Below are 23,137 nucleotides of genomic sequence, written 5' to 3' on the forward strand. Positions count from 1 at the left end.
GCTGCGCTGCATCAGACCCAGCTTCCTGCTAAGGTATACCCTGAGAGGCAGCAGATGAGTGTTCCCTGTCCCCTCCAAGGGAAACGTGGCTAGAATGCTGAGTGCTGACTTGGGTGTGACCCAGTCCTAACTGTTGTGGCACTTGAGGTATAAGCCAGTGCATGGACTATCTCTGAAACTCCATCTCTGCCTTTCAAATCAAACAATATGCATTTTTTTAAAAAACCACAGTCTACCACCCTCCTTGGGGTAAGAAAGAATCCACTAGCAATTTGGAAGAATGACGGGGAATGAAAGGAATTTCAACACTTGTCCCAAGTGATTTTAAAGACATACGTTCAATAGAGCCTCCCACATTTTTCTGTAAGGAACTTTGCATTAGCAAGGACACAGGGAATCTTCAAGCTTTGTAGAAATCCTATTGACAAGGCCCTAGGAGGTTCGATTTTACAGCATTTCTACTGTGCTTCTTAAAAAGGCAAGGACTTAGAATTAAAGCATTCTAGAAGAAAGAAGATACAGCTTGACGAATGAAGGAAGTCCAGAATGGCTAGTTCCTGAAGAGGCTTTCACAAGGGACTGTAGTGTAGGGAGCCATTTTGCAAGTCTAGGTGCCCAGTTCTGTAATCAGATTGGCTTTCCTCTTCACCCTCAACTTTTCTCCTTATAGCAGGGTGTTCCTTTTGTCATTCTGAACAGGAAGAAGAACAGTCAGTCAGCTCTGTGGCTGTGAGCACAGAACAGGGGCAGGACTGCAGTAAAGCAGTTCAGTCTGGAGCAAGATCAACAGTTTGACCAAAATTCCATAGGTACAACTGCAGAGAAGGGAAAGCATAGAAGTAGACATTTTCCCAACGATCGGGCCCTCTTCCAAGTCCATCGTTGTGGATTAGGATAGGGCTTGTTCAAATTGTCAAGAAATCAATTAGCACAAAGGCTGAGAGAAGAGCAGTGTCCCTAAGAACAAGCAGATCGTATCCTTATCCTGAGCCGATAAGACATGCCCTGAGCAATTCTGACAATCCCACAGTGTGCAAACACTCCTTAATCTTGCCCAATTGTCCCGTCACTCCAGGAAAGACTTACAGGCCAAGGCGTTCCTGTCAATTGAGAAGGGAGGGGTGGTTTCTGGGTTCACAGGACTACCATCACCCCATCCTATGTGGACATGCAGACACATGTGTTAAGGGATCAAAAGTTGAAATGTTTTCTGGAAATAGTATCATGTTATTTTTCTTTCCTTTTCAGAAAGTACTTCAAGGTTTTTGAAAACCTGAAGATCTGTATCAATCTAAACTCATTGTACAGAAGTGTGGAAACTTTTTCATAGTATTTTAATCTGAAGTGCAATAACACTGAGAGAGAGTATATGCATATGTGCGTGAGAAGGGAGGGAGGGAGGGTGGAAGAAGCAGAGAGAATGAGAATAGAGATTGAACCCACAATTTCCTATTAAAACATTTCCTATAGAATGCATGTTTGAGAGAGAAAGAGAGAAAGAGAGAGAGAGAGAGAGACTAAACCTACCATCTCCTATTAAAACATTTCTTATAGTATGCACGTATTAGTTGTTTTATCCCTGTATTCTATCCCTTTTCCTCTTACTGGTCTGGTGTGGAAAGAGAAAAAAACACATCTACAGCCTGCAGCTCTCAGATTCTCTGGATTTCAGATAAACAGTAATTTACTATGACACCGTCAATTCCATTAGAAACCTTCAGTGTTCAGTTAGGAGCCTACCACCTCTAATCTGCCAGGGGCTTTTGAGCTGGGGGGTACAAGCATAAACATTCGCAATTTCTAGATTAAGGGATTTTGACTCAAAGAAATGGTCTGGAATCGAGTTCCTGGGTTGTGTGGTGTGGGGATGTGAGACCTCAGTGATATAGACCACAGGCCTCTGTTCATTCGGGGAAGTACTCACGTCATGATGTGGGTTTCCATTCCTGCTTCCACCAGCGCCCCGTCGACAAAGAGAGGAACCGAGGTGAAAGCATACTTGTCCCATGAGTGGCCTTCATCAAAACTCACCCTGGGTTGGAAGCAAATACATGGAAGAGACAGCTGAAAAATAAAGCCACAGTTTTGCAACCACTTTTCAGGTTATTAATTTCTCCTCTGTATCTTCCTCTCTGGCAGTTTGGATTATCAATAAGCATTGATCTTTACCATCTCTCCATCTTCTTATGAGACCTGATCAAAACGGCATTTCCTGGCACAGGCAGAGGCAGCACCAGAACTGCAGAGCTATTTCCACATATCAGAATCAACAACCTAAGAAGGAGGGCTTAGAGGGTGGAGTATCAGGTTTCAAGTACTCAGAATGGAACCTGAGATCCAATTTACAGCACAATCAATGGGGCCTTTGGAGTTTTTGATGCAGCCAAATTGAGTAGTGCAGGGTGTGCCCTGTGCACAGGGCTATGTTTGTCTCTTTCAGATCAAGCCTCAGAAAAAGCAATTTCCTATTTGTTCAGAATGGATGTTGGGATCATTTCCCCTTGCTACTGCCACTTTAAGAGGCCCTTAGGGATGATCATGGGGTGTGTGAGACATTCTGAGCAGTACTGTTCCATCTTTTGTCCAAGGGTAAGAGGAAGGCCTGGTCCCTTGCGGTTACAGAAGCTGTAACTCCTACAATAAATGCTTACAGCATAGGTGATTTGAGCAAATCTGAGTGCCTACTTTCTTCCTTTTTCTTGAGATAATCAGGTACCTATGAGCCCCTTGGTTTAGGAGGGCAACAGCCCAAACTCCAAGTTCTCACAAGTTTTCTCTGAGGTCTCCTTTCCCCTAAATCAACTTTAGGTTTCTCCTGCTCTGTGATCCTTTTCCTGGGTGATTCTTAATTCTTCTGTATCATCACGGTTTAGAATTAGAAATCCCTTTTATAAATTCCCGCCATATCTAGGCATTTTCCTATCATAGTTCTGACTAATGACTTCTTAAATAATCTTGAATACCTTAATTCAACTTGATTAACTCTAAAGGTTTAGGGAAAATACATGTTTTATTCTTGGAATGCCTCCTTCACACCCTATACACCCCTTTATTGGAAAATGATAACTTTTTCTTATGAATGTAAGGTTGCTCTAACACGAAACTGAACTTCTAGAGTCCAACATTCATACCACTTACATTTATTTTCCCAATCCTTAGCAAAAACTTGGCACATGATTGGCAGTACATAATGCTAAATAAAAAAGGGACGACAAAAGTACAAAGTAATGAAGAATCTTCACTTAATCCAATGATGCTTTCAAGCATAATTTATATTGGCAACTATAAGCTTGCCTGTGTGAGCTGACTGTAACTAGCCAATCTGCACTGTTTCTCATTTTTTTGTCTCTATGTCTCTGTTTCTGTTATCCTGTCTTCCTAATCCCCTCTTCCTCAATACACAGATTAAAAACAATGATAAAAATATGAATCTCTTTACCTAGTTAGCCATTCTCTCAGATAACAATTTTGTAGATATGATGTATTTAGATCCATGTCCAAATAACAAGTAGTTACCAAGAAAGCTTTTATTGTCTAAGCATCCGGTCGTTTCAGCCTTTTAGTAGGCTAAAAGCTAAATTAGCTGAACAGACATGAATTAATATTTGTACAAAAGATTTTTCATTCCAAGAGTGAAAGCAAAACACATCTCCCTTATCTTCCTAAAATAACTATCACTTTTTCAGAGCACACCATGACTGGTAACAGGTCAACTCTGCTACGTCCAACAAGTAAGGAAGCATTAGCGTTCAGTGTGTGTGTGTCACTGGCAAATGGGTGAATGGATAGATACAAGGTAAAGTGAGTTGAAGATCTCGCTCCCTCCAGATCTCATCAACACAAGTCAGCTATGAGCTTCATCAGCAAATTATAGTGAGTTCCACCTGCACCGTGCGGAAAAGGAGCTTTCCTGCCACTGTCATTATCAGCAGGGCACTTGATAGTCACCCCTACTGCCTAAAGGGATGATCAGACACCATAGAGCAGACACAGAAAACATTTCCAGCCTTCCAGGAATAAGCAGAAACTACAGAGTAACACCAAGCCCAGTTCTAGAAGAGCAGCTGCCAGCATTATGAAGTTGTTTCACACAGGAAGCAGGGACTCAAGGGATAGAGAGAAAATGGGATTAGCATATGACTAGGGTAAGAAAATAGAGACCAGTGTTGTTGCCCATTGACTTAAGCCACCACAGTGATTTCAAGAAATCATCTGAGTCCTGGCTGTACCACTTTTGATCCAGCACCCTGCTTATGTGCTTGGGAAAGTAGCCAAAGACGGTTCACATACTTAGACCCCTGCCACCACTGGGAGACCTGGATTGAGTTCCTTGCTCCTGGCTTAGGCCTGACATGGCTTGGCCACTGTGGCCATTTGAGGAGTCAACCAGCAGATGGAAGAGCTCTGTCTCTTGAAAGAAAAATAGGAGAAAACCCAATGTCTAGATAGGCAAGGTCCATGTACAACAACTCTAGTCCAAGGATGACAGACATAATCAAAAGCCCTGCTCACGTCTCCAGAGCCAGGCCGAGGGACAAATCCTGAGTGGCTCTCTTTGATAGCAAAGGTGTCACTCAGAAACCCAGGACTGTGCCACTAGTATGATTTTCTGACACCAATCATGTCTAACACTTGACACCTACAGGTTAAAACAGTTATTAAGCACAGAAAAAAAAAAAAGAAAAAGAAAAGCCAAACTCTTTAAAGCAACTCCAAAATAATTACAATATTAGGAAACTTTATTTTTAGAAATTGTCATTTGTAAGAGTAATTCTGACAGGTGGATCAGAAGTGAACTTGTTGAAATTCAAACCCCCGCTGATGGTGGAGGCCATGGTCCTAGGCACCTGTTGCCTAACTCACCATGTCACAACGCTGGCCTCAGAGCAATTCTTTTTTGATGATTAGTTCTTTCGAAGTGGCCTGAGGTAACCATACTGAATGACATCCCTAACGGATCCACATGCTATTGCTCAGATCAATAGCTCATTATTGGCAAAGACAGAAGGATTCAGAATTCCTTATTAGATTTATAGGTGAAACTGAAATCAGTAACACTGCTATTATTCAAGGAGACAGGAATGAAATGTCAACTGCACTTCAAATTGTGGCAATATACAATCAAACTCAAATCAAATCAAATTCATTTGCCAAGTAGTTAATGACATCATGATGGGCTTGGGAAAGCAGTGGCCTCAGTCTCAGGGAAATAAGACAGGTGAACAAACATCAGTGGAACTTATAATACACTTTGATGAAAGGAAAAGCATGCAAATAAAGTGACACAAAAATAGGAGTAATTTACTATCAATCAAATAACTGCTTTGGATTGGTCATTGAAGAAAGCCTTCTCCAAAGAGGTGACATTTGTAGAAGTTTAGGGGATGGCTTCTACAGAGGAAAGAGCTGATGTGAAAGACAGCTGTGCTCTGGAAAGAAAAGGAAGATGGCCAAGGATTATAGCTCAGTAATTAACACAGGAAATGGGATCGGAGAATAAATCAGAAGGCAGATCATGAAGGGCATTGTTTCTAACAAATGAGAGATAAAACTCCACCTAAACTTCAAAAGATAACTTACAAAGCTTTATGGCAAGTGGGGTTTCAAGGCCCGAAGTGGATACAAGGTGATGAGTTTGAGGAGGGAACCATCATCATGAGATCAAACAGGAGATGCGGTTTGGAGAGAGGTTATAGAGATGGGGGAAAAGACAGGAGAGGTTTAGGATATTTTATAGGTGATATCAACAGGATTTGGTGATGCAAGATATGAAGGAATTTAAATTTCAAAAAAATAGTATTAAAGATAAAAGTATTTTTGTGCAAAAGTTTCAAAATCCATGCACAGTTTATCGGGGCATGCAATTTTCATAGAGTTTCCAGGCATCACTTGTATGAGTAGATTTGAGGGTTTTTAGAACAAAAGTAAATTGAACTTTATGAATCCATGAACTTTCTAAAGCATCACTATATGGGTTACACAACACCAAAAAAAAAAATCATGGAAACTATGATGAAGAGTGAGGCATCAGGGACTAAGTAATTAAGGGAGGGAAGTAGGTAGGAAAGTAGAAAGCAACGCTTTCCACTGTTTCAGTCCATATAAAGATTTTAGATTCGCTTTGGACTTCCATATTATGGCACTGAAGGAAACATTTGCATATGTAGATCTAGATTTCTAGCTATAATTAAAGATTTAGACTTGGAAATCACTTTAAGGCAGGATCTTCGTAAAGCAAAACATTAAATAGAATTTTAAAAACCACAGTTGAAGAAAACAGAGCTGCTAATACAAATCCAAGCCAAAACAAAACTTCAGTCTCGTCGATTATAAGTTCATTATGTTCTAGTAGTTATACTTGCATGAAGCATAATCAAGACGCTGTGAGTATATACTCCCAGAGATTATATGCATACAACATAAGATGATCACTTTAACAGATACTAAACATTATGTTCAGTTCTAAATGCTACATAAAAGTTAACAATGTGATGAAAGATAAAGAACAAGTCGTGGGGCTGACATTGTGGTGCAATGGTGCAGCTGGTGCTTTGGACACGGGCATGCATCTCAGAATACAGGTCAGAGTCCCAGCCTCCTTGTTTCTGATCCAGCTTCCAGCTGATGCCTCTGGGAAGGCAGCAGAAGATGACCAAAGTACTTGGGACTCTGCCACAAATATGACTTTAAAAAAAAGTGCAAGAGACAGGTTAGGTATACAGCTTAGAGAAATGAAGAATGAAGAACTGAATTATCAGTACCCTTTTTTAATGAGAAAGTTTCCAAATGTTAAATAAAGGAACTATTTCTTGAATATCAGCACGGGTCATGTCCATGAGCGAAATTAAAGGGAAAGTGGTAAGATACATAGACTAATTTTAAAAATACAGACTTAATGAAGGAGAAAATAATTTCACTCTTGTGACTCTTTTAAAGAAAATACACCAATGTTTGTACACAACAGCCTAAGCTCCCCAGTCCACAGCCTCACTCAGTGGCACCCTAACCTCTAAACTAATCCTGGGTAAACAGTATATGTTCAATGTAAATGTACAGGATAAATAGAGAAATGGATAAAAACTATGTTGAGTTGCCTATTTCATCATTTCTAAGAATGTAGGAAGGTTAGAACAAAAATGAGTGGGGAACCAGAATGTGAGTCAATGAATAGAAATTCAAAGTCGATTCAATATTGCTACACTTGAAAATAATTAAAAGCCATTATACAGCATAGAAACCCCCCATAATGTATACTTGCAAGCCGGTTTATGTTGTAGTCCTCTGATAAAGTACTGTGATTTGTTGGGATGTCACAAAAGTATTCAGGGAGTACAACACCCATATATATGAGTTCTAGGATCCTTTTATACTTTGTATGTTTCAGAGTGAAATATGAAGAGAAGAGGAACCAAAAGAAGTAATATCTTGCAATGACATGCAGAGCCCTCCTTGGAATCTCTAGTACAGAAATAGAGCTAATAGTGGTCATGGCCAACCAATCTTCTTCCCTTCACTTTATACCAAACACATAAGGTGGTAGCATTTGAGCCACCCAGAAACCATATAGCATCCGTCCTTCTGCATCTCAGAGGAAAGCACTGGTTTGGAACTATTGTTTTCATGGGAATTTTGCTCTGAATAAAATGCTCCTGCCTGCAAGAACTTATAGAAAAAAGAATCCCCAAATGCCAGGTGATGCTTTCTGTTTCCAAGACCATTCCATTGAAAAGAGACACAGACAGCTTGTCACAGCTAAGTGAATAGTCACACCCCAGCCTTCTTGCCATTTAAGCACTCTATGTTGAGTTTTCACCAGGGTCTGGTATTCAGTGTTCATCTAATTCTGATGCTTTAAGGTGCACTGAGAATACTGAAGGGAGATTTCAGTGCAAGAGTGTTTAGCATCTAATCTCTGTGCATCCAAATGTACATGGTCACAAATAGATGAGTTCATTTGTATGCTGTATTATCTTCTTGCCTATCTAGCCACCTATTATTTCAATTTGTAGGAAATAGCATGCTTTGTTAGCCGAGCTAAAGTTTACCCAGCTTTTCAATTATGATTCCTATTTTCTGTGCAAGGCAATGTAGCTATCATTTAAGTCTAAGAGCTACTAATATTCTTGTGAAAAAGAGAAAAGGCTTGTGCCATTTCCCTACACAAATATGTATACTCTACATATGTATACAAAACATGAGCCTGAACTATACAAAAGAAAATAACAAAGAACTGAATATTTAACCTTTCATCCACTTGTAGTGAGCTACAATTTTACTAAGAAGGTTGTGACTTAATTAGAAACCACAGGGGAAAAATAAATGGTGTTTAGATTTTTTGAAGCTTGCATCTCATGAGTAGGAAGCAAAACTCAGGCATCTATTTCATAAGAAAACCTTCATGAAAATGATAGGGTCACTAATATGTCAGACCCTTATAAAATAATTATTTTGATTTTTGAACATTCAACTCAATAGCTGATTTTTAACCATATGAAAGGAATATTTTAAAGAATAGCAGTGACAGATAGTCAAGTAAACAGAAATTATAATCCTTGCCCAAATTCTGAGAATCTTTTCTAGCATTTGCCATAATATTGACATTAGGACGACAATGGCACCAGCAGCAAAGAAAACGATCTCTCCTAAGCTTACTTTGAAAAATCATTTTTACTGTTTCATAAATTAGAGTAGATAAATAGAAGGTAACATGATTATTGAAATAAGAAATTCAATCGGAACACCATGAGTTTTTCTGAGTTCTACAATTGTAACAAATAAAAGATTAATTACATGAAGAATGGAAAACTGAAGCTTCGTATTGATGAGTCTGATCCTAGTTACAGTTCTCTAAGTGGACAGAGACTTTTCCCAACCTCAATGGCTTTCTTCTTGATTTTCCCAGAAAAGTGTTCCATTTGTAACAGAGGGCTCTGAACAGAAACTACTGGAGTTAAACTGGATGATCACTTAGGACTCACAGGGCCAAACTCCTCTCTACCCCTCTGTCCCATGTACTCCTTCCACAGCAAATATATTCTCCTCTTCCAGCACAAGAAAGAGCAAAAAGAAAAAAAAAATGAGTTCTCCCTTTCTTCAGTAAAAAGGTAATTTGTCTGCAACTCAACAACTGAGTAAGTGCTGGGTGTTTACCACATCCATAATGAAAAATCAAAAGGGAGACTGTCAAGTGCAAGTGCAAGGTGATGTTGCTAACCTCTTCTCTTAGGACTTCAGGGGCAGAAGCCTGCTCAGCTATCTGTGCCTACAGGACACTGATCAATTCTTTTGTTGGGATTTAAATGGAGGGTCTCAGAACGCAATGACAAAGGTTAAGAAACATTCTTCTTAGTTATAAACACGCTGTCTCTTTGAAAGAACAAGACTACGCAGTACTCAATAGAAAAAAAAATCATGTTTTCATAGACAGAGATGTTTCTTCATTATGGAGTAAATTTCCTATTGACTCAAATTTTCCTCTTCAACTGACTTTTAAGTTTTTTTGAGTCCTACCCATCTCTTCTTACATCCTTGACTCCAGTGAAATGTAGTTTTCTGAACAATCTCAATTTTCCTAAATTGTAGGATTTAATTTGTCTCCACGTCCCATCTCCCCCTACCAGCAATTCCCAGCAACTCCCCATCAGGCATTAGTCCCCAAGCCACCTGCTACAGGAAGCCCCCATCAACAGGCAGGATTGCACTCAGCCTCAGTATTAACACACGCAGCCCGAGTCCTTTAACAGACAGTGTTTTCATCTCTGGTGATGAATGGTTGTTTTAATTCCTTATCTTGATAGAGGGCAGAGACCACATCACAGCCTCTGTGTACTTGTTACAGTGGCTGGAAAATTAGCAGTCAGAAGAGAAGAACATCCAGACCAGAGACCAAACTTAACAATGCCAGGTGTTAGCTATGTATAGTCTCAAACAAATAAATACGTCATCATAAATAGCTAACAAAAACTACCCACATAGAGTTGGCTCAAGAATTAAGTCAAATAGTTCATGTACATTGTTTGGAATAGTACCTGGAATGCAGCAATCTCTAAATGCATGCTGATTATCATTAATATCAAGTGATTGCAGGGGCAGCACTGTGGTACAATGGGTTAAGGTGCTGCCTGAGATGGTCACATTCCAATATGAGCTCTGGTTCAAGTTCTAGTTGCTCCACTTCAGATTCACCTCCATGCCAATACAATCAGGGAAAGCAACAAAAGACAAAGTGCTTGGGCCACTGCTACACATGTGAGACACCTGGAAGGAGTCTCAAAATTCTGAGTTTATCTGGCCCATTCAAGTTCTTATGAATGCTGAGAAGGATGTGTGTGTATGCATATGCACACATCTGTGCAACTAAAATAAATAAGACTCTAACTAAAATAAATACATCTTAAAACAATATGAAATGACTTAAGTCTTCTGATACTATGAAGTATTAAGTCAGTATTTAAAATATGATAAACAGGGCCTGGCATAATAGCATAGCGGTTAATGTCCTCTCCTTGAATGTGCCAGGATTCCATATGTGTGCTAGTTCTAATCCCGGCAGCCCCACCTCCCATCCAGCTCTCTGCTTGTGGCCTGGGAAGGCAGTCGAAGACAGCCTAAAGCTTTGGGACCCTGCTCCCGTGTGGGAGACCCGCAAGAGGCTCCTGGCTCCTGGCTTCAGACTGGCTCAGCTCCAGCCACTGCAGCCACTTGGGGAGTGAATCATCAGATGGAAGAACTTCCTCTCTGTCTCTCCTTCTCTCTGTATATCTGCCTTTCCAATAACAAATAAATAAATCTTAAAAAAAATGATAAACAACTACTTTGAAAATTTTAATAAGCTCATTGGGCTAGCCGAACACTGTTCTTTAAAATCGCATCATATATATTGAAAAATATTATATGCATTTTTCTTTGTAGCATAACATAATATAGGTATAACTAACTTTATGCTAGATTCTCCATGAAATGGAAAATATGTGACCATTTCTAGCCATGAGTACAATTTCATATGGTTTACCAAGAGACACTTTCAGTGCTTTGTGAAAGCAATTTAAGATGGGATAGGGTGCTCAAAAACCCTGAATTTTTTTCTGATTATAGTATTATATCTCCTAATAAAACTGTTACTCTAAAAGTATTGGTCTTTTCAAATTAAGGGCCATGGCAAATCCCACCAACTCTAGACTGCGTGGCCTCCATCTACAAGTATTTTCTAATGTTTACTTTGGTCAACACACACAGACTCACATACTCCCCGGCCAAAAACAAACCAAATAATAAGAGCATCAATGCATCATCATCATCATCATGATGTCTAACTCAGCACTTTCATCTAATTAAAGGTTTTGCACACATATTCTCCGCTTCATTCCATAATTCACTTTATTGAGAGCAATAATCTATACTGTCTCCATTCAGTTGTTTACCATTATTTTATTTATACATCCACAAATGTATTATGATCTAACTTAAAACCCATTTCTCTTTTAAATCCACTTTGGTAATCATCACCAACCATTTCTTATACTGCTTCAGCATGGATTGCCTTCGTCAGATGGCATCTGATGCTTTTGAACATTCATTCCTCAGGACACATGAGAACATTTTCCATGTGCCTTTAGCTTTTTGTCAGCTTCCTTTTGTCTGTCCAGTAACTTTGTCTCCTGCTCTGCATAATGGTTTTCATTAAAGAACTACAGGAGTCTTTGACTTTTCCCCCTTGTACCACCGGAGACACTGAACCTACTCCTACGGCTTTATTGACCCCATAAGTGCCCAGTGACTCCAAACTAGGTATCAGCATAGATCTGCCTGAGCCTCAGATGAATATACCTGACAACCCTCAGCTCTGATGAAATATCTTCATCACGCCTGCCTGAGCTTGCAGGTTCCGCACGCTCTCTTCTGCCTCATGTGATCACCCATTCCTATAACCCCACCCCATCCATCACACTGTTCCCCCTGAATTATCTGGCCTGTTTTCACTGCCTTTGAACTAGAGGATGTAAAGGCTATTAAATGGAGGATGAATAAATGAATGAAGAAATGCATACATGAGTACAACACCATGCAGAATAACTTGTCCCAACCCTCTCCACTGACGCTGCTCATTAACAGTCGGGAGCTGTCCTTACCACAAATGCCTGACTGGCAGAGGTGTGTGCTTCATGGCCACGAGGGCGCCACCCCAGTCTAGGAACCAGACATTGTACTCTTCATCAAAGATCTGGAACAACAATAACAACAGCAACAATCATAGCAACACCTTACATTGGCACAGTGCTTGACAGTTACAATCTTTAATGTACATTGTCTCTTCTATATGAGTGTTATCCCCATTTCATAGAGAAAAGAAGCTCACAGACAACAAATAACTCTCTTGGGGAAAAACAACATCCATCAGTGCCTTTGCTGGCCACGACTTTACACTGACAACTTGAACAGAAGAACCACTTCTCCTATAAGAAGTAAATTACACTTTAAAACCTTCCATAGGATAGCAGGCTGTAAGACCTTTTCCGGATGGCAGCTCTTGTAGTCAAGATGAAGATGTCTGGTAATAGATTAGGTGACAGCCGCCAGAAGAGAAGGTACAAACAGATTTACAGGGACAATGACAATGACTAAAAGGGTCTCACGGATTTGCTGCAACAAATATGAAAGAAAAAAAATAAATTCTCAGCCCTAGAGTCCCTAATCATTTTCCCTTTATCATGGTCACATTTTAAGGAAATTAAGTCTTTCTAAGGGTCTAAAGGCAATCCACTTCTATTTCAGACACAACCACAGACCTGAGCCTGCAGGACCCTGCTTCCCCTTCCAGATCTTTAGCAATATATCTGGGATCAACCACAGAATGGCGATGCTGGAATGAAGCGGGAGGAGTACAGGAAGAGTCCTGGCAATGAGGAGGAGGGACACATTATCCCTGGATCTGCCTTATGATACTCTGAGCCCAGCTACAGCTAACTCTTGCTCTGCCCAGCCCTGGAGTGAATGGATGCTTGGCAAAAAAAGAAAAGTTGTCACAATATTGAGAAGCAATTGCAGTGGCAACCTGGGCAGGTAAGCTGATCCTTTAGGCTAAGCAACAACGGTTTGCCTATTGGGATTTTTCTTCCATATGGGTCTGTGTATCAGCTTCCACCCTCCTCTGGCACTTGGAAGATGTTATTCTGAAGTTCTGGTTTCATTCAGATGTTTATTTCCCCTTTACCTGATTATGGTTTGTGGATAGGAAACCTGACTTAACCTTTAACCTGTGCCTTTTAATACTTAAAATGGTTGCTAGTGTTCGATAATTTTTTAAACGGTCACACTGGTGACAATGACGGTGAGGATGATGGTAATAATGAGATTGGTTATGGTGATGACAGTCTTCACACTAAGGGAACCAAGAAAAACTTGTCTAACTGGACAAGTCAGAGGGTGACTTCACCTTCATTGAAATCTTCTTTGAAATTAGTAAAATATCACTTTGTCAACCTTTCCCCAGGAGCACCCATCCCCCCCCTTTCCTTTGCATGCTAACAATGCAACTAAAAATAACACAATCACTTTGAACCACAGTTACTTATGAACGTGTTTACTCTATTATTTTTGAGCTCCATGAGACAGGGACTCAATGATTTTCCATTTTTATTGTAGCTTTGAGTCTGACATCTAGTTGGCATTGGATAGACCTCTTGTATAATGCAGTACATTTTTGACTACTTGAATTTAAATTAATTAAAATAAATGAATAAAATTTAATTCCTCTGTCACACTTCAAGTGCTTAACAGCTTCATGGGACACCATGGATTAAAAATTTCCATCATCCTTAAAAGTTCTGTTGGGCAGTACTGTTCCAAGCAGCTGTAAAACCGAGTTTATATTTCATATAGTCATCATGTGTTAACTTGTCTCATATGTATTTAAGGATGAGCCTACACAATATTAAACAACCACTGGATGCTACGGTTTTGCCAGTTTTGTTATTCTAACCCTTACAATTTGTGGAACTTTCACAACAGAAACAGTTTAATCAGTTGTATCTCCTGTAACCAGGTCGAATCTCAGCACCAGTGTTACACATACATATTGCTAAGGGAAAGAATGAACAAACTTGGACAATTTCCAGTTCTTCTTGTTTCCTACCCAGTGCTTTTGCTCTTTCACCTCTTGCCTTCCAGGCACACACCTCTGAATGGCTATGTCAAATCTGGCAACAAAAAAATCATAAGGAACCTGAGTCTACAGGAAGTGGAGATGTAACATAATCTACATATTTCTTCCATGTTTCTGAATCATACCAGTTACCTGTCTCCATGCGTTGCCCCCGTCAGAGGAGATGAACACACCAATCTCAGTATATGAGAGCTCCGAGCCAATGTTGCCTGAAACATAAGCAGATGACCTCAAATTGTTAGGCATTTTAAAGACAAGCATGCTTATGGCTGGCAGAGGGGGTAATAAAAAAGTAAAGGTTTTTCAAGTGATGCCTATATTTTATTTGTAAAGTCTTTCTTGATGTCAGATCAAAAACTCAGCAGGAAGACAAATTCAATATGGGATACGAGGTAAACTGTATGACAAGAATACACCATCAAATAGTTAAGATTCAAAGACCGAATATCGATTCAGTTGGTTCTCTTGAATTATTCACGCTACACCAATAATCTCGTAAGTTGCTCTTGACAGGTACCCCATGAAGGTGGTGAAGAGTGATAGAATACACACGCATAGAGCGCCTGGGTTCCCTTCTCTCACATACAATGTGAACCTTGAAAAACTGGTGTGTATGTGTATGTTCATATCCATGGCATGTGTAGGTGTGTGTGTTCATATGAGCTTGGCAACATGCCCTTTGATCACAAGGTGGTTCAATGACCCTTTGAAACTGACTATGAAACTTAAGTTATCAAGCACACAAAAAGATGATTGAATTAAACACATCATGTTTAATTGGAGACAGGAAAGACACTCATTTGATGCATAGGCTGAGCACATGTACTGCTTTAATCTCATCACGTCCTCTTCTCTTTGCCCACTTTTTCTCTTGCATGTCTATCACTTTGTAGTTATGTTTATTAAGCAGAAAATGTTCAGGATTTTTTCTGCTTTAGTTTTCCCAGTGGATAGCTCTCTCCTCTTAGAATAGTGTCCCAAACTCCACAGTTAATGCCTAATGAAAAGAAAAATTATGGAATGAATGATAAATGAATAGACATTTGATTGAATTCTGTTCCAATGCTGATGTGCATTTAGGGACACACTGAAAACCAGCAAGGCATTCTAAACACGGAAGAGTTTATCCTATGGGTTGATATTTTTTCTTTAAAAATAGCAGGAAGGGAATGTTAGCTCTCACACATCTGTAGCCTAAACAAGAGCACAATAAAAATGCAATAATGAAAATGTTAATTGAGCTCCTGACATTTAATGCCTCAAAATGAGAAATTAAAGCCAGGCTCCAGCTTGTCAAGCTCCCATCAGCACCAGAGAGCACACAGCTAGCCAATGTGTTTTGACACACAGGCTTCCAAAAATAACCCCAAGGTTCGGGGCTTAGGCAGTGAGAGGAGCAGAGAGGTGTGGCAAGCAGCCCATGGCAATCTGTCTGGAAGCTGATATTCCATCATCGGGATACAGGTGTTAGAAGGTGCAGACGAATACAGTGAATGGGGCTACGCAAAGAGTGGTTAGCGTTGCACTCAAAAGAACTCAGAATCAGTATGTGAGTATATATGAATATATGTGGTGACTGGTGTTCTGAGTTAGATGTCGTTTAATGATTGGTTTACACCCTCTAATGTCCATTGCAAGTCAACCCTAGATCTGCAGGGTAGCACTGTAGGAGAATGGTAAAAGCTTTAGAAAAGGGCCTTGTGTTGTGACAGAGTTAAGCTACCAGCTCTATCCAACATGAACTCTGGTTCCAAACGTGAGAGCTCCTTTTCTGATCCATCACCCTGCTAATGTGCCTGGGGGAGCAGCCAAGGATTGGCCAAGTGCTTGGGTCACTGCACCCACATGGCAGACCCAGAGCAAGCTCGTGGCTTCCATCTAAACCAGTCTGAGCCACAGAGATCTCTGGAATGTGTATGAGCAGATTTAAGATCTCTTTCTCTTGTTTTCTGTAACTTTGCCTTTCAGATTAAGAATAATAAATAAATCTTTGGGGAAAATAGCTTTGGAGAAGGGGCCTCATGGTCAGTGGGAAGGCACCGTTAGAAGGTAGCTCACAGGGAACTCCTTGGTTGATTCTCATAACAATGCTGTTATATACAATCTGAGTTTAAACCCACACAGCTCTCTCTGTTCCTGATTTGAGATTCAACCACCTGCTCACATATGTATTTCTGGCTTTGCTACTCACCATGAGGTGGAGCAGCAGAGGGATGGCCCTTACCATTGAGCCTGTGTAATGTCACTGGGACACTGAAAGTCCAAAATTATGAACTAAATTTAACTTTCTTTATCAGCAAGGCATTGGCGTATTTCATAGTAGTATTGCACAAATGAGTGCCAAGGGTGGGAGGGGGAAGAGAGGGCAGCTAGAGCAGACCTGACCTAGAGCTAGGTACCTGCCATCCCTGGCATGGCTCTCCTCTTCAGAAGTTCGTTCTGACATCGTTTGGCTCTCTTTCGAAGCTCAATTAGTTTGAGAGCCAAAGGCTCACAGGGTTTTGTCCAAGTCTAATTTTGGACAATGGGAATTTTGGGGTCTTCTCTTCCACTGCCACCAGAATGGGGTGCTGCCCAAGTGGAGTAGCTGAGGGTTCTGTGGACAAGCAAGCAGTTGATACACAGCCAACTGCAGGGTGGAAAGGGCCTCCAAGGAGGGAACATGAGGCGAAAACACTGACACGTGGCAGGAAGTCGGGGGGAGATGGGGAGGAGGCATGTTAAAGAACTTGTGGATGAATCTGGTTGAATGTTTAGAGCATGGAGCGCTAGAATTGGGGTCAGGGTGCTACCACTGTTCCCATACTCACTCTTGGCATTGTTACATGTTTATTGGGGAGGATAGTGATGGCCCTTTCTACATAACAGGAGAACTCTGCAACTAAGGCAAAGAAACTATTTTGCACACTGTGGAGCACTATGAGGATCTGTGGTCTTTACTCCAAGCTTACATTCAAAGCGTTAGCTACAGAGCAAATCCTAGTTTCCATCTGCTAAGAGCAATTTCCCAACTCTCCAGACAGGAATTCCTATGCCTTCTGGGATGTGCTCAACAGAGGCTAGACATATCTCTGCACGTCATTTATCCACACAGTTTCCATGAGGTCACATCTAAAAGCAAGTTTGGAAAGGGGAGTAAATGGTGGGAGTGGAAGTGAGAGAGCCCATGATCACAGAACCCCAAAATCAGCTTGGGAACATGGAGATGGGAAAGACAGGCTCCATAAAAGGTGCAGCTGAGGGTCTGGCGTGATAGCATAGCGGTTAAAGTCATCGCTTTCAATGTGCCAGGATCCCATATGGTCGCCGGTTCTAATCCCGGCAGCTCCACTTCCCATCCAGCTCCCTGCTTGTGGCCTGGGAAAGCAGTCGAGGACGGCCCAATGCTTTGGGACCCTGCTCCCGCGTGGGAGACCCAGAAGAGGCTCCTGGCTTCGGACTGGCTCAGTTCCAGCCATTGCGACTCACTTGGGGAATGAACCCTCAGATGGAAAATCTTCCTCTCTGTCTCTCCTCCTCTCTGTATATCTGCCTTTCCAATAAAAAATAAATGTTTATTTTAAAAAAGGTGCATTTGACCAGCTTCACAATTACTTCCTTAGTAGCAAAAAAATTTTCCAGAGGCCAAGCAAACAGTACAAGAAAATCTAGAAAGGAGGAGGCACACACCAGTGCCTTATAGGCCTGACTTGTCACCAGGAGCGCATCACGCTAGGTCCGAGCCCTTCCAGTGTTCCAGGGCCCGGGGACAAGCCTCGGGAATGCCACAGGGGAAGAACAAAGGAATGAGTCTTGTTTGCATGCTTGTTAATTTATAACAAAGTCTTGATATTAGGTCATTGTAAAGGAAAATACCAGGTATTCCCCAGGTAATAATAACTAGTGCTAATCCCAACCAGTTAGTCAGTGGGCCCTCTGTCTGATTCTTACAACACCCCTGCAAGGTTTTACAGGTAGGAAAAATGAAGTTCAGAGACAAAAATCTAAGACAAGTTTGCAAGGCAAGTGTCAGGGCTCAGCTTAGATATCGGGAGGACAGAGCTTCTGACTTTCACTGTGTGCTTAACATATGTTAATGATTTATGTATTCCACTGAAAGCTGAGCAGATTATATCTTCCTGATGCAAGAAGAACAGCATTAACTTCTACAATATTAGTGATGATGAAAGGTAGCATGTGTTGAGCATTCAATATGTCCAGGGCGCTGTTCTAAGCATTTTAAATTCATTGCTTCATTTAATCCTGCAATTCTATTATGATAGTATTATTATTCCCACTTTGCCAATGAAAACATTTAAGTCCAGAGTGGTTAAACCACATTTAACAATGCCTGGCTACATAGTAAGTATTCAAAATTATTCACTGTTATCGCTGCTCACTGGTTTCCATCAGCGGCTCTTCTACTCCAGCCATGGGCATCCTGCATACTGCGAGGGAAGCTGTCGGTATAGCAGTCCCTGAGCTGCATGGACCAGCTCACAGGGATTACAGAATATAGGGGTGACTCTCCAATGCCAGGGGATTGTTCTGTGATTGTAGGAGGGGTGCACACCGACCTAAAGGTTACCACTGTCAAGTAAGTGTTCTTTGCATCCCAGCCCTTTGGATGGGCTTTGGGAAAACAAGAACCCTGCACATTTTCTGGAGAAAGATCCATAGCCATCATTTGATGGTGAAACAATTCTATGAAAAACAAACAAAAAAACAGACTCAGCTGCGGGATCTGCACTCATCTTCAGCCAAGAGATCCCTCAAGTGAGTGATGAGGTTAACATGCTGGATCCCACCCAAGTGGGGTTCAGAAGGCGACGGCGAGCACGCCTGGACACTGGGGTAGTGAAAAGGTGAACAGCAGCGGAGGAGCGTTTGGTGCAGCAGCTAGGATGCCAACAGCGATATCTGCATCCCATACTGGGCCACTGGATTTGAAGCTCCAGTTCCACTCCTGATTCTGCCTTTCTGCTGGTACATGTCCTGTATGTCCAGCTGACGCACACCCATCCCTGGGTCCCTGCCACTCAGATGGAGTTCCTAGTGTCTAGATTCCAAGCTGGGCTCAATCCCTGGCTGTTACAAGCATTTGGGGAGTAGTAAATCAGAGGATGAGAAATCTTGCTCTTCGTGTCTTTCAAATAAAGCTTGAGGCTATAAAGCTTGAGGCTTACAGAGAGGTCTAGGAGAGTTGGAACCCTGGGAGGTGGGGGAGGGAGGGCAAAGATTTAGATAGATGAAAGAAAACAGAATGTACCATCTTGGGAAGTCACCGTGAATTTATCTGCTTTCATTAGAAAATAGGCTGCCTAATGCCAGAGCTCTAACTTGGATGATTAGAAGCAAGCCTTCCTTTATGCCATCAATGTATTCCTGAAAAGGTGTATGTAAATCAAATGCATGCTAATCAGAGCACAGTCCCCTGGAGACTTTCATTTTCATTTCAGAGTTATTTTATCTTCTTTTCTGATTGATGTTCAGTGGACAGTGGTTCCAACAATGCAACCTGAAGTTTGTCTGCCCTTTCCCCCAGGCTCTGAGCCAAGTGGTTAATCATGTGTAAACAAACCTTTACATGCACCAGAGACCTCCTGATTAAAAAGAGCTCCGGGGCAAAAGCTTTTGTACAATATCCTTTGTGTAAAGAAAAAAAAAAAAAGAACTTATATTTTAGAGAGCTGGAAGTTCCTATACCATGCTTTCTTAAAGTGAGAATTCTCCAGGACAAACAATCTTTCTGATCATTCAGTTTGCTTTGAGAGGAACTCTGGCCTCTTGCTAAGCCATGGGAGCTGCTTCATGATGTCAGCTGGGAGATGCATCCACCCAGAGGCAGCCAAGGTCCAGCATTCTTTGCACCTCCATCCTAGGATGGGCTTTGGGGATTGAAGACCACTGGGTGTTTTTTTTGTGAAGGACCACCACGAGTGTCAAATGATTTTCCAATAAGTCTATAATCCAAACAGGTGCCAGTTATTGCAGAAGCCTTGGGAAAAACTACGAAGGGAATGTTTTTCTTACCTGTGGCCACCACCAATCCTGGCGCTGTCTGTTTGCTAGAGATTCTTCCTGAGGAATATGGATTTTCAGAGAGCTGCAAGTGCAGGTGTAAAGAACAGAAGGGCTACAAGGAGAAGAAGAAGAAAACATTTTTATTCCCCCCAAAATTCTGACAAATGCACACCCACCCCGTTACAGCTGGGCTTCCAGATGTTCACCTTCTCAAATTGGAAGGTATCAAATCAGGAGATGCAACAGTGTTTTTGGAGCAGAAGTCACCTCTTTGACATAACTGATGTGTCAACACTGGAAGCTGTAAGCATCATTATGGGTCTCACCAACAATCATGCATCTTTCATTCTCTTCCTTAACCCTTATCATCTGTCAAGTTCAAAGCTGGGTTTAGGTAGCCTCTTTCATGGCTTCTTCCAAGAAGAGCACAATGACCTTCCAAACCTGATCTTAATCATCCAACTGCTGCCTGGAACTCCAAGGATCCCTGAGAGGAGTTAAGAGAGCAAGACTGATGAAATGCTCAAAGGTCTTTATTATTTTCTGTAATTAGATTGTCACTCCATTGTTTGTAGTTTGTCCCAGCTTATAAGTTTATTTAGGATTTGAAGGCCTTACCTAAAACCAAATATAATTTCTAGTCTCTATTCATTTGCTTGCTACTCCACTGGGACATTCTTAAAAGGGTCTAGGGACTTGTGGACATAATCCTATACCATAAGGAAGAATAAGATGGTGAAATTGTGGAAGAGAGGAAATGAGGTTATGAACATAAGACAATGTCATGGCTGAGGTTTGGGACAGCCCAATGGTGCTGTAATCTCTTCCTAGAGAGAGGCAACAAGGCTTACCTTCCTGGTGTCTAACACGCACCACACACACACACACACACACACACACCCCAAACAGAATTAAGACTGAAAACTGCAAAAAGCAAAGGGCCTTCTTTGTTCTGTTTATGATTGTATCAACTGTTTTTCTCATCAAAGTATAGAAGATAAGTGGTAACAGACTTCTCAGGAGAAATACTCATTTCTGGGATTTCAGAATAGTTCTTCACACTTCATCACAAGACACTCAAAACTGAGAATTTTATTTTGAATTAACTGCCTTTCCTTCCCAGCAGTTTTGTCACCCAGATAGAGGAAAATATTTTGCACATCATGTCCCCCCATAGTGTCTACAGTAATATTCTACATGGAAAAAAACTACCCCCTATGGACATATCATTCCATGGCCTCTTCTGGGTTTCCATGGCACCCACTATTTACCTTGACATAGAACTAGCAGTTATCCACTTATGTGCTGACCATGCTATGTACCAGAACACACCGTGGATTACCAGGAAAAGCCTGTGCTGCTCAACGGAACCTTGCATGCAATTAGTACAACAACCTGAACCTATAAACCACCACCTTGGAAACTGCAGAAATCTGTTGCTAAACACCAGCCAAGTTCCTAGAACCCCTGGATGGAAGATGCAGCACCCCTAGGTAACAAGTGTGCTCATGGGATGTAACTGGGCAACTGACCAACAGGCAGTGCACAGGGCTTCCTCGGAGGTCCACGTCGGGAGCTTGCAGGAGGCGCCAATCTCTGCCTTTGTTGTAAGTGATGTATGTCTTCACCTGGTCATCCACCTTCTTGTTTGCCAGAAATATCCCTTTGATACCTGCTACCTAGGAAAAAAGGTGAGAGATGGAGAACCTTGTTGGGTCAAAATGCCTGCAGTTCTGGAAAAGCTCCTTTCCCCCACTTTTTTTTTTTTTTAATAGTGCTGAGGGTACAGACTGACCTCATGGTGCAATGGTAGCGCATCTGACTCCAAAAAGAGTATCAATATGGTGAGAACTGTCATATGGTCCAGGAAAAAAGTTTAAGATTATCTCTACTTCCGACATTACCTCTCCGGATACCCAGACCCTCTTACTCATCTGCTTTTTCTCTCTCTACTTCGCTGTAAACACTCTTCTCTTTGATGAACTATGAACATTCCTGCAGCAATGAGAGTAACTAATGACCATGGAAGGAGTAATCCCCCTTTTAGTTAAGCAGAGGCATCCAGGTTTCTCAATGAGTGGTAAGAGTGCTATTTGGGGCAGACGTGCCAGCCTGCAGATCTATCACTGTGCAGCTTTGGCCAACTCACACCTCATCTGTGGGTGTTCACACTTCCAATTGGGTTGAAAGATCCCATTCCTTTCCTTTTCTCCAGCTGGCCCATCAAGGTTGCTTGAGCTAACACAGAATGCTCTGGCCGGGGCTCCTGATGGACTGGGACTCAACATTTTGAATGGAAAAGAGCATCACTACAAAAATAATTGTGAGAAGATTAAGGCAAATTTGTTTTCCTGAAGGATTCTAGAGTAATTATAAATTTGACCCTCACTTTTATCTCTTCTGTTCTATGATGATACTTTACGAAAATGGAATTAACAATGCCCACTTCTTGTCATAAAACTATATTTTAAAAAACGCTTGCTTTTTTTTCCTCACTGCATTTTTTGTCAATTTTGGCAGGTCTGTCATATGCATGGGTTTCATAGGAGCTTATTCAGTGCTGGGCAAAGGGAACAGATAGTTTGAATGACAACACTGAATCAAAGAAAGACGTTCATGATTCTCTAGAGACAGTTCAACCTGTTCCAAAGCCAGAAGAAAACTCAAGGAATTTAAACCAAGACAAATGAGCAATTGATGGGTAATGTTTCTGTATAAAACTCAGATATTGCAGAGCTGTCATTCTACATATCTCTCGTTCTTGGGAAATTGTGGTTAAGTGAAGTAGTTTGTTATTCTAACACCAGGGCGAGGAAAGGAAGCAGTACTCCCCAGAAGACTCTGTTTCTTTTCTAAATTACATAGCTTAGTTGATGACACAAGTCTTTTCTTTTGTTTGCCGTTTTAGCAACTTGATTGGCTTTGAGAGAGAATGTCAACCTAAATAAGAGCGAACAAAATAAATCTCAAACA

The 23,137-nt window shown here is 41.2% G+C and overlaps 1 protein-coding gene across 1 annotated transcript in view; it reads right to left on the bottom strand.

The window, feature by feature from the left end:
- Positions 1 to 23,137, bottom strand: part of SORCS3 (sortilin related VPS10 domain containing receptor 3) — a 546,072-nt gene that overhangs the window by 68,412 nt on the left and 454,523 nt on the right. Inside the window, exons 10-14 of the mRNA XM_040991786.1 lie at positions 21,697 to 21,843; positions 20,174 to 20,276; positions 14,294 to 14,370; positions 12,129 to 12,220; positions 1,925 to 2,032 (exon numbers count right to left, since the gene is read on the bottom strand). Of these exons, the coding sequence (XP_040847720.1) occupies positions 1,925 to 2,032; positions 12,129 to 12,220; positions 14,294 to 14,370; positions 20,174 to 20,276; positions 21,697 to 21,843 (527 nt within the window). The remainder of the gene's footprint in view (positions 1 to 1,924; positions 2,033 to 12,128; positions 12,221 to 14,293; positions 14,371 to 20,173; positions 20,277 to 21,696; positions 21,844 to 23,137) is intronic.

This window comes from Ochotona curzoniae, unplaced genomic scaffold (genome assembly GCF_017591425.1).
Source record: "Ochotona curzoniae isolate NIBS_2020 unplaced genomic scaffold, NIBS_Ocur_1.0 contig_66, whole genome shotgun sequence".
NCBI classification, from domain to species: Eukaryota; Metazoa; Chordata; class Mammalia; order Lagomorpha; family Ochotonidae; genus Ochotona; species Ochotona curzoniae.